At 33.2% G+C, this 16,425-nt stretch overlaps 1 protein-coding gene across 2 annotated transcripts in view; it reads left to right on the forward strand.

Moving 5' to 3' along the window:
• Positions 1 to 6,729: 6,729 nt before the first annotated feature.
• The window catches only part of LOC119687227 (CUGBP Elav-like family member 2), a 148,844-nt gene continuing 139,148 nt past the window's right edge, over positions 6,730 to 16,425 (forward strand). For both annotated transcript variants that reach the window (XM_038101483.1, XM_038101482.1), the window contains exon 1: positions 6,730 to 8,267. In XM_038101483.1, the coding sequence (XP_037957411.1) occupies positions 7,168 to 8,267 (1,100 nt within the window). In that variant the 5' untranslated portion in view covers positions 6,730 to 7,167. The remainder of the gene's footprint in view (positions 8,268 to 16,425) is intronic.

The following is a 16,425-nucleotide window of genomic DNA, read 5'->3' on the forward strand; positions in this document are numbered from 1 at the left end:
AGCATCCTTTTCTGTTTGATATAAGGTCATTGTCTTTTATAATTTTTTCCCTTAAACCCATAATTAACGTCACAATAAGCATCTATCTGATTAATCTGCTTTTTTGAAAGCAATAAATGAAGAATATTTTGATGCGCGTTTCTTAAAACAGAAGTCAAATTCTTAGCCGCAGACTAAGGGTTTGAGTTTTCGGTCACTGTGAACAACTAACGCGATGGATCCATGTTCATATATGGACATACTCTAGCACCCGATATCTCTATCGGGTGCTACTTCAGAGCTGCTAGATATGAAGTGCTCTCTTCTAGCTAATACCTCTCCAATGCCTGATGTTTCGCTGCCAAGTCATCTGGTTCTTTCCGATTTTACGTGTTGAAATATTTAATACTTTAGAATATGGGTGAGGGAGGTTGTCTTTTGACATTTGAACCTATAGAATTTTTTTATATGTTCACATTTTAAGAGCTTTGAATCAGAAAATATTTGATATTCAAATTTTAATTTTAAATTTAATTTAAAAAGAAAAAATTATTGGCGAGACAAATTCTTTCATATATTAATTAAAATAAAACAATAACGAAAACTTTTAAAAAATAAAAAAAAAACTAAAAATCAATTTCCTTGTGAAAATGCTGAATTTAATTAAATTAAGTTTAATTAAACTAAAGAAATTACCTACTGTGCCAAAAATCATCACACAAGCAAGCGGTGGTCCACATTTTTTATGCAACTTCAATACAATACAATACATACAAATACCTTCGGAAATATGTGCGGGCATGTGTATGTGTGTGCTCCATACATACATATTTTTTTTTTTTGATAAACAAATTACAAAAACGAAAATAATAGTAACAGCAAAAACAATGGCAACAGCAAATATGAACAAACAAAAGAGGTGAAAAGCTAACAAGATTTTGTGCTGCAAAGAATTTTCGATATGTACAATCACAATGAAAACGTCGAAAACAACAACAACACCAACAACACACTCACGCAAACATAAGATCCAATACCAATCTGCACACACACACACACACACACACAAACGAACACAAACAAATATAATACAAAATACAAAATACAACACCAAAGTTAATAATATGAATCAAAGGGAAAACCAGCTCAGATAAATAGAAATAGATACCCAATAAAGAGTGTAGTAAGAGTACAACAAGAGATAAATAGATTTACTAGTATAACAATGGGATGGAATGGAATTATGGAAGGAAAGACAAAAGCTACAACAACAGTCATTTTAGCCGCAGCAACAACTACAACAGCAACAACAACAACAACACAAAGTGACATCTACTGTTGTTAGAAAATATTGAAAGCAGACATATTGAGTGATAACAACGATGTGTAAACAAACGTTCATTCTTTTTATAGTAAAAATAATGCAGAACAACAACAAAAGAACAAAACAACAAATTAATAAAGAACAATATTCATTTAAATATATAGAAACTAAGAAATATAGAGAATCTATGTGTATGTATGTATGCTCAAATATCAATACCATTGAAATAAGATGCAAAATGTTAAGTTGTAAACACGCGCTGGCTGCACTACACCGGCAAGGATTAAAGAAAAGATGCTTTCCTGGGTTTTCTGCTGAAAGCTTTTGTTGCTATTTTTACACCTGCATTTCTGCCGCTGCTGCTGCTGTGGCCTAGTATGATATCGGCGTTAAAACAAAAAAAAAACAACAGCACAACAGCCGTAAATAAACAGTTATTAAAATAATAATAAACACAACAAAGAGAGCAAGTTTTTCATATCAACAAGAGTCCAGCAGCTGCGACATAAGCAGCAGCAGCAGCAGCAGTAGTGGCAGTAGCGGCAGTGTTAGCTTGTATCATATTTTGCATTATAGAAACGCTTTAAGCAAGTTAAATAAAATTACGTGCGCTCAGCAACGAACATAATGAACAGCGTCACACTCAATATTAAATCTCAATAACAAGAACAGCAGCAGCAACAACAACAACAACATAATGCGAAACTATAGCAACTATCAGAAAACAAAAAAAAATGTGATGTAAGAAATTACAACAATAACAAAGTGTGCCCCCAGAAGCAACAACAATAATAACGACAACTAAAAACAAAACAAAAAAAACAAAAACAACAAAAACTAATAATAATAATAAGCATTGTAAGAAGAAAGAAAGAAAGGAATAATGCAATAGAGAATAAGTAAAAGGACAAAAGCAACAAAAATGGCATTATTCATTGGCTATATTCAGTGTCAGGCAGTGATGCTGCTGCCTCTAGAAGTAGAGTAACGCAAGCATTGACGTGGAAGTTGGTTAAACATAAAAAATAAAAAAGTTCTTCTAAACCGAGCAAAAGCTGCAGCTGCAGCAGCAACGACGACTACGGCAACAGCACTAGCAGTAGCCAGTGTATGGACCAGCATATAACATGAGTGCGTATGCATGTGTGTAGGGGCGGGGGATAGTAAGCTTATTTGTTCTATTCGATTTGCTCTGCTCTGCTCTGCTCGTTGAGTTTATTTTTTAATAAAGTGCAACAGGAGCAATTTTAATTTATAGTAAAACGCGCAACGCTTCGGCAGTAAGACATTCTGATTGGCAAAAGATTGACTCAAATAAAAATTTGTCGTGTGAAAATTCTAAAGATATTTATTATATATGAAATTATTAAAATTCAAAAATATATTTAAATATTTAAAAAAATTCTATTTGTGATATAAAAAAATTCGATTACAACTAATAAAAATACTATACGTGCGTATCTAGTATTGAAATATCATATGTCCAATAAAGGACTAACATCCATAGTTCCATAGTTGCTCTAAAAAAGTGAGATTGGAATACCAAAGATCTTTAAATTGAATAATTAAAGAAAACATTTTTTTAATTAATAACAGGATTACTTAATCATATACATATTAAAAAAATTAATACATAAAATAAATAAATAAAATTTACGCTTAATATTAAATATTAATATTAATTTAATATTAAATAAATTAAATTTAATTAAACAATTATGAGGTATTTGGGTATTATTTGTTATTTAAAATATTATAGGTCCTGACTATAATTTTTTCTTCAACTTTTTTTTTTGTTTTAATTTTAATAAAGAAGTTTTTCGAACAGTAGTAAACTACAACAACAAAAATTCATTTTATATTATTTTAATTAATTAAATTTTTGGCTGATCATACAGCTGTTTCGAATATTGCCAAATACCCATCATCAGTGGTCTTGGAAATAATTCTTGTATTCAATTATTCATAAATAATTGTTTTGAGACTGCAAGTACCAGGAATCGAACTCGTGCCCTGTCAAATTTGAAGCTCAGAGTTGGTGCTTCTTACCAACTGACCCAAAGCCATATTTGACTTGCATGTTCACACATTTCTCTGGAGTTTTTGTTAATTTGCTATGAAAGTTTTATTAGCAAATTCACTTGCTGAGTTTATATTAAATATTAAATTTTAATATATATTTTGTTGAAATAATGTTGTGAGGTTTTACAATTGTTTTTGAAAAAATATTTCACACATTATAATTTGTAGATTCATAGGACGAATATGTCTAGTACGGTTTCTGAGCAAAAATGCTTCTAAGATAATAGGGTATTGATAAAAGATAATAATTTTTCGTCCATAAATTAACGAACGAAAAGAAATTTGAAGTGCCGTAATTTCCGTACTTATGTTATTATGAAAGAAAACCATACAAGATATAGAGTTTAAGGATGTTTTATCTACTTAAATGCACTAATATAGAACTACATGGGTTAACCTTCTTCGCGAGATACACTGTCTTATATGGTTTTTTGACCAAGTTTCTTTTAAAATCCTTCAAAGCAATAAAATTTGAAAACGAACCTTTTCCTTTCCTTCCCTTCAGTGCCTTAGTTTGTCTAACTAAGACGCCACCTCCAGAAGTAAATTAAAACAAGAATAGCATCGAATTACTAGACTTGACATCGATTAAACGACATTCCGAAATTCGTATTAGTTATTATTACAATTATAAATCGAGGTGTTTGTTAGTCTAAAAATACATGCACTTAGGGACATGTTATACAGACATTCATATGGTCAGCGCAATTTTGCCCCCTGTTTGGTCTTGAGAGAAAGAGAGAGTTATAAAACATTTGTCAATTTCCTGCTTTCACTAGTATTTTGGAACGTTTTTTGTGCGTATTTTTTGTATACGAGTATTACATTTGCTCTTAATAGATACAAATTCTGTTATTTATTACTGGTCATGTTTTGACCAATCGATATTTCTCTCTTTCTCTCATTCCCAATTTTTTAATTCACATTTAATTTAATTTACAATAATAATTTCAATTTTAATGTGACAATGAAATTCTGTCTGTATAATATAAGTAGTAAAGTTATTATTGTATTCCAACCGATTTGTAAAAGCCGGTTATAGAAAGAATCTCTTTCGAGCTCTATTCTTCAATATCGTTTCTATTTCTGTTTATATAAGAAAAAGTTATTGGTAGGTGAACGTGAATATCGATTTTAATTAGATTTCGCTATATAGATTAACTTTAGCCATGTGAATAGGCTGTTATATAAATGAAACTGTAGATTTTAGTAAACTTTTAAAGAATAAGAAAATGTAGGATATTAAACTTCTATATATTTCCAATCAAATTTTATTATTGTTATATCAACAAAAAAATGTTTACTGTATAATAAAAGCAAATATGTCTGAATACTGAAATAAAGCCATCCTTAAATGTCCTACTTATAAGCATGTTCTAATGAATTTGTGGGCAATGAAGCGTTGAAATATATGCAGCGATCCAACAGACACACCTACGCATGTACGCACTCACACTTCAATTATTGCTCGCATCTATAATTAAGGACGATGTTAATGTATCTGACCAATAATTAAGTTGCGCCTGCGGTATTTTAGGTACAACAACAAATACATAATGCGATTTCAATTCAACAAATTAGTTAATATCTAGCACAGGAACGGCGTATACTAGAAATCCACCACCCACTCGCCGCACAGCAATCGCATTCGCACGTTGCCCCTCCATCCGGTAATATGTTAATGGCACTCGTATCGTAATGCATAGATGTTTCCATTAAGTGTTTGCGGTACAATTCGCAGTGCAAATGTAAACAAATGCATTTATTTTTTGTTGTTATTAAGTGCGGCATTTAGTTTAATCGGCATGCATTTCAATTTATTAACTTTTCATATTCAATAACTTAATGTAATTATTTGTATTACCGCATATCTGATAAATGAGTGGAACGGTTGGATGTATAATTGATAAATATTTACGGCAATTTTATTGTTATTGAATTTCTTTAAATGCAGATAGAATAACTTCACTGAAATGCTTTTGAAATACACCTGCCTCGGCGATTGATAAAGATACTTTTGCATAACTTTTACTCGCAGATATTGTTCGAATTTTAAAAGATACCAATGCTAAGATACCAAGTTTTTTTCGTCAACTCCTTAGTGGTGTTATCACTTCCATGCCTCTTTTGCCTTTCTGGTAATACATTGAAACAGCTTTATCTGGCTTAACTTTATGCGTTTTTGTTTTCTCCATTTCTACTTTTACAATACCTGAAGTTCCGAAGTGAGGGTATCCAAAAGCTGAACTCACTTCTTAGATTGTTTTAGGTTACATCTTTGGCACCATTTCAACATCCATTTGAGTCGCCATATCGTAGTGCTACCTGGTGCTTTATATGCTATTATTGCTTGTCCACTAGCGTCTACTAATATAATGCGACGAGAGGACTGCTGCACTTTATACCAATGGTGCTAAAACGCGCACCTATGAGGCTTAAGGAGACTGTAGTGTTATCAATAATCTCCTAAATTGCCATTTTCGATTTTTTTCGCTTCAGGAGCCTTATTGCATACGTCTTCTAACATAGTAAACTAACCCAGTCCCAATTTTAGCTAATACTGCCCATAGCACACAAAAAGAAAAATAATAAAAGTAATTATTCGGGAACTATATCAAAAATAGTCTTTGGTATTAATTTGGACTATATTATTTATAGTCTACATAAACAGCTGGACTACTTTAAAGACTCGCCTGCCAGGCTGATTCTCGGTACTGAACTTTAACTTTTTTTTGGGCTTTTTGAAGACACTTCATTACTGTTTTTTAGTCTTCTCAACTAATATGGTTGCCCTGTCAGAGAATGATTTTTCTAGATAAGCTTAGCGTTTAAAATATCTTCAGACTAATTCCTCATAATGTGACAAGAGGACCATGGCGACGATGTCCTTGAAGATCAATTTTTTTAAAACCAGTCCAGTAATGTTTTCAGCTGTGTGTTTATCCGACAGTTTCATCTGTAGATTAACTAATTTACTTTTGCATTAGCCTCTTAGTCATTTAAAATCTTTGCTTCATTGCTGTTTTGTAGTAGAAGCTTTTGAAATTAACTCCTGAAGAAGGTTTGTGCTTTTAATATTTATAACAAATATTCAGTGATCATACTATGGACATAGATCCCATGATACTTGCAGACTGTACCTAGGTGGAAAGGCAGTTCGATACTTATATTATATGGTACTTTTAGAAAAATGCTTTGTGGACTTGGCTAGTATTTATTTCATAACTAATTCATTATCTCTGATTATTATCTCTGGAATAACTGAAAACTTTTTTATGTTTACATTAATAAGTCGAAAATACTTTTAAATAAATAATTCTTTTTTTTGTATATTTCAGTTAAAAATCACGCTTCGTGTCTTAAACTCGTGCAACTCAGCGGTAAAGTGAAAAATAATTAACTATAGAAATATCAAGATTTCGCTAAAAGTATAAAAAGTTTTGGAATAATTAATCCGCTTATTGCTCACAGCATTTGAAGCATAAAGTGGCTCATCTTTAAAAAATAAACCAAAAAGTAAAGCAAGAGCTTTGTCCACAGAATACCTGATGAAAATATGCTACAGTGAGTAAGGACACCGGAAGGAGCAAACAAAACAACTGTGAATAAGCACTAAGTTTAATAAAGGAGTAAAAGAAAAAAAAACAATATAAATACAATTGCTGCCATAACAACAATCAAGTTAAAAGTAGTAGCAACAGTTGCAGCTTAATTGCTGCATTTGGAGTACACCCCAAAGGACGAGGGAAAAACATTATAAACAATTGCGGAAATTATAATAAATGATGTTGCAATCCTTGAAGTTGCGCGCTGATAAACTAACTGGTATAACAGCAGCAGCAACAGCAACAGCAACACCCACATCCACACCCCCACCAACCAACACCGCAGTAGCAGCAGCAGCTGTAGCAGCCGCAACCGCAACAGCAGCAACGAGCGGCAATCCAATTTTATTTCCAACACCTGTTGCTGTTGCTAATACAAATCCAAATGCAAATTTTATTGGAAATGGTAGCTTTCATAATATAGCCAACAACAATAGCAACAGCAACAGCAGCAGCAGCAGCAACAGCAATAATAGCATCATTAATAATACTAATAGTATTAACAGCATCAACCGTAGCCATATCAACAATAATAGCAATTTAACTAACAACAGCTCTGTTGCGGATAAAAATAATTTGAATAATTTACAGCAACTACAACAGCAACAGCAGCATTTTCATACCAAGTATTTAGAAACAACAGCAATTTTGTCGGCAACAACAGCACTCGCTGCAACAAAAACATTAGTGACTACAATTGCGACAACAACAACAAGTACTACCTCAGCAGTGAAAAATTATCATCCATATTTACGTCCACCATCATCAACAACAGTCACTACAGCACTATCAACTGCTGCACCGCCTGCATCAGCGGCAATAACAACAGGTGCAATTGCTGCCGGTTCTGGGCTGTCAACAAATTTTTTACCATCTCTTTTGCCAAATCATATTAATTCCGTTACAACGCCGACAACGATAGCAGCAACTCCATTGCAATTATCGTTATCATTGCCATTGCCGTTGCCGTTGCCATTGCCATTGCCATTGCCATTGCCGCAGCCGTTGTCAACCGCAATAATTCCGATTACTACTGCTGTTGCATCAACAACAATTGCAACAAGCGGATTATTAACTTTGCCAAAAACAGCTGTTGCGGCTACTTTATCAACATCACCAACAACATCACCAACAATACCGCCAACAACATCGTTCACAACATCACCAGTGATAAATACAGCAGCAGCAGCAGCATCCCAGCAGCAGCTTAATTCCAACGTGAATTCCATAACTACAGTTGCCAATCCTAGGAGCCAGTTGATAGGACACTTCAATAGGTAAGCGATTTTTCTGTTTTCATATTAATTTTTTGAGAAATGGTTTCATTTTTGAATTTGCAACTGCAACTTCCTCCAACAGTTGCGACACCAAGGTCTGTTTTGCATTTTGCACATTTAAAAGGGTCGGAAATGTACTGAGGCAATTGGCATCCTTTCGATTCTGAGAAAAAACTTTCTAGATTCTCTTATAAGTGTATGTGTATTATTATGTTTTTTATGTTGTGTTGAAACACCAACGTTGTCGATGTCCGTATCGACAGCGCCAGAGTACATAGCAATGTGCAATGTGACAACATTAGAGATCTCCATATTCCCAAACACGAGTTTATGAAGAGTTTTGTTTCAATTAGGTACTTTCAAGGAATAAATTTTAAATAATTAATCTGACTAAAAAATGCTACTAAGTTTCTTTTCACTCAGATATATGCTTGTGCTTAAAGATTGTACTGAACCCTATGTAATCACCGAAATAAAAGAACGTCACATCCTATAGACAATGTAACACCCAGTAGGTAGTTCTAATATAGTCTTTCTTCCGTCTTAAGTCGAGCATGTTCTGGCTGGTATCTCTGCTCTAATATTTCTTTTTAAATCAACTACTTATGATTTACACAGTTCATTGAATTGATATAATCTCCAGTTATCAGTAGACTTCTCCAGTTATCTTCTTGGTTTGGGACTGCCCATGTACAGAATAAAGTTATAAAATAATCTTTATGGATATTGTTGAAAATTTCCACATTTCTTTGTAACCTAAGAAGTGTAATGGGTGCTCGCAGAATAAAAGTACCGAAAAAGAAATATACTCTATGCTAAAAGTGCAACCTGGCTTAGGAAAAGTTATGTAATTCTCTTAGGTGCATTCAAAAGGGAAAACAATATTTCTGGTCTTGAGATTTAAGTATGATGAAAGTAATTCTCTTTTACTCTCACATGAAACATATTTGCACACGTTTATATATGTATCTATTGAAAGCAATACCAATTTCTTTCATTTAAATAGTTAAAAGAAGTGTTCATTCATCTTCTTTGGATTTTAAAGAACTCTCATTTTTCACTACTCCCAAATAATTTGCTTTGATCTAATGGAAGAGTATCTACACTAATTATTCAGTTAGTACTTACTAAGTACTTCGATTAAATTATTCGATGAATTTGAAATCATCATTCATCGTTCATTCTTTATTGTCTCTACATTTCCATCTTCATCTTCATCTCAGTTTCAGTTTTAGTTTTAGTCTCGGTTTCAGTTTCGGTTTCGGTTTCGGTGTCCTCACGCCTCATTGCGCTGTCATAATGCATGTCAATTAAGCACCTCGAAATTATGAAAGTTTTCCTCCCAATTTCACATTGATTGTCTGGTAAAATTTTACCGTCAAAGTCGAATAAAATTGTATTCGTAAATGACACAAAATTCGAAAAGAACATTAACGAAAATGAATAAAATTGTTGGAAAATTACTTAGTTAAGCGAGTGTGTGGCAGGGGGTTGAGAGTTGAGGGTTGGAGTTGGAGTTGGGGTTGTGAGTTGAGCAAAATAGTAGAGCAATGAAAGGGACTAAAATGATATAAATAAAAAAGGAAATTATCAGGACATCAATATTATTGATTTTCAATGAACGTAATTTTATATGTCAATTCGACTAATTTCGCTTTTAGTTGAACGTATGAGTTTTTAATGATTACCTATAAAAAGCTTCATTGTTGTTGTTGTTGTTGTTGTTGTTGTTGTTGTTGTTGTTGTTGTTGTCATTGTTGTCGTTTGGTTCCATTTTCCTGAGACTGGCACACGATGGCAAGGTGATTTGTGTGCCACTTGCGTAAGTGGAGAAGTGTGCTCAGTATGAGAATCCTTTTGTCCTTACAAGGAGCACAAGTTGTTCGTGGCGTGTGAGTGAATCTAATGCGTTTAAAAGAAAAAGCAGTTGTTGAAATTCACAACAAAACAGCAAAAAAGATACATACGAGTGAGTAAAGGTGAAAATATTTAATAAGCTGCCAAGTTTTCTTTCGGAATCGTTTTCGATTTCAGGACATGAAAAGAAAAACCAAAGGTTTTTCGTTACGAAAGAAAAAGTGAACGATTGACATAATTTCACATTTAATATAATATAATAATAATTTTATAAAACCGAGTGACATAGATTTTTCCATTTTTAATTTAATGTGAAATGTACGTAGTCAATGCCCGCGGCTTTGTGATAGTAAAATATCTTGTTTCCACAAGAATATTACTTAAACGTCCATTAGGTCCATAACAGTAAGTAAGTATATATTGTTATTAATAAATTATATTTAATATATATTTTATTGAGATAATTTCTTAGATGGTGAGTCATTTTCGATATAAGCGGATATGATGGAAAGCAAAAAAAATTAACGCAAGACAAATAACCTTCCAATTAATTTATAAGGCGAGCTACTCACAGCTTAAAGTAATCTTTGGACAGTATTTTGACCCAAATTCAATTTGTCCTTCAGAATCCTTCAAAATTTCATATTTTATTATTTATTTAATATTTTAAAAACATACAATAATTATCCAGACTGTATACAATATCTACTTAAAGCTATGACCTGATGTCGTCAGCTTAACTTAGCAATTGCCTACTCGTTGTATCCTTCTAATCTTGCAGATATTAGAATTAGATATTAGAATTAGTAACTATTGTTGTTATACTTACATAAGTGCAGTTAAAAGACCTCATCTATATTTTGTTATTCATATTTTAAGGCTTGGTTAAAGTACATGCAGAAATTTAGTCACCCCATTCCATTAAGGACACAGTGCAATTTCGTTTGGCTTAAGGTCATTTTCCCAAAATACTTGTATCTTATTTCCTTTAAAATTGAAGAGATTGCGATAAACTGCTTAACGTTTTCCGTTTTCTGATTATTGCATAGACTATAAACCGATAGTGCTCCACTTACATAGGACAAGTAATAGAGTTTGAGGAGTTCGGTACGAGATTTGAAATTTTACGAATATTTTCCATTATATATTTATCATTAAAATAATTCAATGTCAATTGTAAGTTAGTACTCTGTGTGTTTGTCTGGAGTAGTGGTTATTTGTTGGATAGGAACTGACATATAAAACATAATTTCCGCAAATTTGTACTCACATGTACTCATATGATTTAATATCTCATTTGTATTTTAATATGGCTTATTTAAAAAAAAACTTAAAGCTCATCGAGTAATCCCTGTGATGACCCAATGTTTTGAAGCTTGAGTTTGGTACACATAGACGTTTGAACACTAATTTTCTTTCGCAATCCGTTACAGTTTGATCGAACCTTAAGGAATCGGTCATAAAGTAGTTGACCAATTCAAATACTTTTATGTTTATAGTTTACGTTTCATCCAATTTAATTCTTTTTAGTTTTAGAGCGGTTGATCTCAAGGTAACTTATACTCTAACATAAGTATATTTTTGAAAGAAATTTCCAAGAAAAATTAATTCTGTGTATTTTGTTGTGGAAAACCGCTATCTTGCATTTGTTTTTCATTTCATTACATAGCATTTACCATGCAATAACTCAAAACTACACTTTATCAAACCCTGATTATTTAACACAATTAATAATTGAAAATTTGACAATTTAATTTTATTTTAAAACCTCAACGGCGAAGCCATTTTTCATACAGAAATCCTGCAGGCAGGGCAACATTTCTTATGAGTAAACAAATTCATTTAATTGCCACAAGTGCCACGATGTCTACACAAAGTCATCATCAGCGAGTCCTCATGCCCACAGCTAGTTATCTTTCTCATTGTAATATACCCCAGCAACCCAAACAAACTCCCAGCCCAAACAGTTCCGAGTAACTCAACAGCCCAACAGAGTCAAGTATCTTTACTCATCCTTCAAGTCAGGCCATAAGCGCACAAGTGAAATTAATCTATTAAAGTATACAACTCTAGCATTAGCGCATAAAGTAGTCGCTTGTGGGAAAGCATTCGCCCCTGACCCTTGTTTGTCTTTAGCAACGGCGGGCAACGCGGCAGGCAGCGTCGGGCAACAGCCTAGTCAGCCACCCTCGACAAATTCAATATCTACAAAATGATAGACGAGTATTTTATCTAAAATGCAAATATTACAACAGCATTTGTCTTCGCAGTTTTTTTTCCTTTGCAAATAGGTGAACGTATATCTACACCATCTTACTCGCTTCAAGCGTTGCCACCCTATATAATCCAACACACACCGACTCTATTCCGTGCATTTGTAGTGTATTATTTCGTGTTTGATATTAAATTGTTTTGCACCCTGCATACGCGCCGCACTGTTGGTATAATTTTTCTATAAAACATTTTCTATAGAACTTGTCCTGAGAATTTATAGCTTAAAATATTTAAATATTCTAAATTCTCCAAGCATATAATGTCCCACACTGCCCGCTCCTTCTGGCGGAGCATTTCACAATCGCAGTGTAAAAATAAAGCTGCCGCAGCCGGTAATCGTTAAGCGTCAAAGAGCTATGTAAGCATCCAAAGTTAAGTGCCGAGTGGAGTTACTAGCGAACACACGCCACCCACCTGTCATTTGGCCGGCAGGCAATGGCAGTGTTAAAAACGTGCTGTTATGTTGCACAATGGCGAAACGCGCCTTCATTTTTTCTGTATCGTGCGGTGGCGCTTCTTCACGTTTATTGCTACTGTGAGCTACGCTTTCCCCATTTCCGCAAATTGTGGAAATCGGCTACGCAAAATCTAAATTAGCATCAGTCGCCTGCAGCGCGTACGGACGCATTGTGTGCGGCCTGAATCGTCGGCTTTGAAAGCGATACGCACATAAATAATTCAGATTATTTAAATGTGAGCGCTCGAAGTGACAACGGCTGTAGAATAGTGTGTGTCATGCGGCGTGAAATGAGAAGTCGTCGCCCGCGGAGGACATAGTTTGAGCTTTCATGTCCGACAATGGGCCTCTGCCGCCTGCCAGAAAGCCTGTCCGGCCACTACATCGCTTGTTTGTTTGTGATGCAAGGCTTTCAATTAGTTGTGAATGACTGTGCAGTATTAAAATATTTTCACATTTTTTATTGTTGGTTGTTTTTTCGTGAGCTTCTTCTACTTCTTATCTCAAAGTAATCTGATTTTGCAAGTAGTTAGAAATGTTCGTCCTTTGAGAAATAAAAGATAGCCGGGGGCTTTTTAAAAGGACGCCCTAAAAATAAGTTCAAATGCAAGGTGGTTTTCACAAGTTTTTCTTTATGGTAAAAACCATTACTTAAGAAGTCATTTTTTACAGATTTTTAAATAAGATTTTGGTTTTAAGTATTATGCATTATGTGATGTAAGAGTGTCCGAAAAGTATGAGAAATACGATATTCAAGATTTCGCTTGAAGATGCTCATATTTCATATGGAAAAGACGTCATTAAAAGTGTTTTAATATCAGAATGAGGCTTTATAGCCCCTTGGTAATGGTAAAGTTTATTTGATTATTTGGTGAAATATTTTACTAAAGCTTCATTTCATTAATCAAATTAAGTCGAATTTATCAGATAATAAGAAATGTTCAATAATAATGTCTAAATAATTAATATAATTGAGATAATTGCTGGAATTGACATTATCAACAAAATTTATTGAATAATTGCTTTCATTTAAAGGATGTAATTATTTTATGCTCTTACAAGAACCGATTAAAGTGAAAGCGCTTTCATCATTTAGTTGATCAAAACAAGAAAAATCTCACATGACAGCATAAAACAACTATATATAGTTTTCGCCTGTATTGACTAAAATGTCTTAAAATCCTGCTTATCGAAAGTATGTCAGGTCAGACTTATATTAATCCAGCACCTCCCAAACATTGGTCACCTGCACGAATCAGTATATCTAAAATAGCTTCAAATGCACCAATACTGACACTAATTTTTCTAGCAAAAATCAGTATGTATATATCAAAAATAGTTTTAAATAAATTCCTCTACATTGTCAAAAAGTGATGACAATTAATCCACATCATTACTTCGAGCTAAATGAACAATTTAGAAATAAAACCTTCAGTCCTCTTATGGTTTACAAGTCTCTCATCATGTTATGTCTTAAACAATAACAAACATTAGTGAAAAGTCTTCAGGAGCATTTGAGAAAAACACATTTTGTAAAGTCTGTGGTTCCTTATGCGTTACCAACGAAGTAGATGGCACGATGAACTGTACGAGCTATACCACGACATTGACATAGTTAAAAACAAAAAAAGTTTGGGAGTTTCGCTGGTTTGGTCTTGTCGTAAGAATGAAAAAAAGTTCACATCTTCAGTCAAAAAAAACAAGTGACTAACGATTTGAAGATACTTGGGTACTACTAACTGGAGACAACAAACGCACTGATTCGGTAAGCTGTCGGAGACCGCTAGACGCAACCATGGACAACTCAGGTCTGAAATGGCTAACTAAGTGCAAGTGACGTACTATGTGTGTGACACAAAAAGCTTTTCAGCTGAAATATAAATTTCGAATACCACTAAATATCCATTATCAGTGATTCTGACGATGTTGTGAATAGCTAACAAGGCACTACAAGATACACTAATAATTGCTTTAAATTCAAAATCAAAAACAATTAAATATTTTAAATTTCGTTAGCAATTTTATTCTAAACTAATTAGAATATTTTAATTTAGTTAAAGTTTCTTAAAAAGTTGTTGAATTTAATTATTTTATGACCGAAAAATTCGTTGTGGTTGTACGATCCGAAGAGAGACTTATTAAGTAAATGAGACCAAAAGCAATTACCTTTACCCACCCACGCACCGGTTCAATAATTACTAAACATGTGCTGCCCTTAGACTTCTTCAGCCTTTAATTGAGTTTTAATAACCAAAAATTTGCTCTCAAGAGCCTTTTGTATCTTATAGGTTATAATTGTATATGTATGTAATTATTTTGATATTAAAAAATTAATAATGTATGGCCCATATGGATTTACTCACACTGTTTGAGGCTATTGAAGCACTTATTGAAGGTATTTATTAATTCACCTTTAAAGAATTAATAAAAAAAAAATCAGAAATAATAATTTGAAGGGTTTTTATACTAACTTTTTAATGTGAGGGTATTGTGTTTTTATTAATAAGTGTGTTATATGCAAGTAGGTATTACCGAAGCAGAATATCTACTTCTGTTTGAAAGACATAGTTTTTGTGAAAAAGTTCTCTCAAAGATTGAGTTACTTTTACTGTTTAAAAAATAACCAGATTCCTTCGACTCTTTTTTAACATCACATCTTCAACAGTTGACTTCTGGTCTCGAATATAGTGAGAAAAAAGGCACCGGTATAAATCAAAATAAAATCATGATCTTATCCTTACCTCTTTTCTTCCGTACACTTTATTTCAACATGCTACAGTACACAGTATATATATATATTAGATCTTAAACATAGTTATACATAGTGATATTGTGGTTTCATTTGTTCCAAAGGATATTGGAACGATTTCGATTTTTTATTCTTTTTTTTGTTTGAGTGTAAGTCAATTCTTTCAGTTCCATGACATTTCTATATGTAGCGACAAATAATTGAAACTCTTTTATCACTCCTCTTCCATTACCCTTTTTCTTGTGATGAATCTCTTCTACTGTTTTTCTTTTGCCTGCTCGTGGTTACCGCAAAATCCAAACACCGGTCATCTCGCTTTTAATTTATTGCTCCCATTTTGTTATTTTTCTGTCACAGCGGTCCACATAAAATGACCCATCATAAATTTAATATTTCTGCTTTATTATTTAATAGCAGCCGCACTTTGTTCTTCCACTGACTTGCGATGCCTCGTCTCGTGCCCACCTAATGATATCCTAATACTCATACCAACATAAAAACTCTTGTCGTTGGTGTGCATTGCAAAATGCGAAGTCAAGTAGCTGCGATTTCTTTAAGCTTTCATTTTATTTCGCTCTCATTCCCCTTCCACTACCATACTGCCAACCTAACTGTGTGATAGCCTTACTTTTCGCGTATCCTGAATGTATTTTCTTTTTTAATCTTTACACTTTTGTATTCGTTTTCCAACAACACTAACCAATAACAACAAAACTACAATTAAACAAACTCACCCTTCACATACAGACATCTACATATACACATACATATACAATGATATTCAAACCAAACGCTAAATTTAATGTTGGTATTCACTCACA

Source organism: Teleopsis dalmanni, chromosome X (assembly GCF_002237135.1).
Source record: "Teleopsis dalmanni isolate 2A chromosome X, ASM223713v2, whole genome shotgun sequence".
Taxonomy (NCBI): Eukaryota; Metazoa; Arthropoda; class Insecta; order Diptera; family Diopsidae; genus Teleopsis; species Teleopsis dalmanni.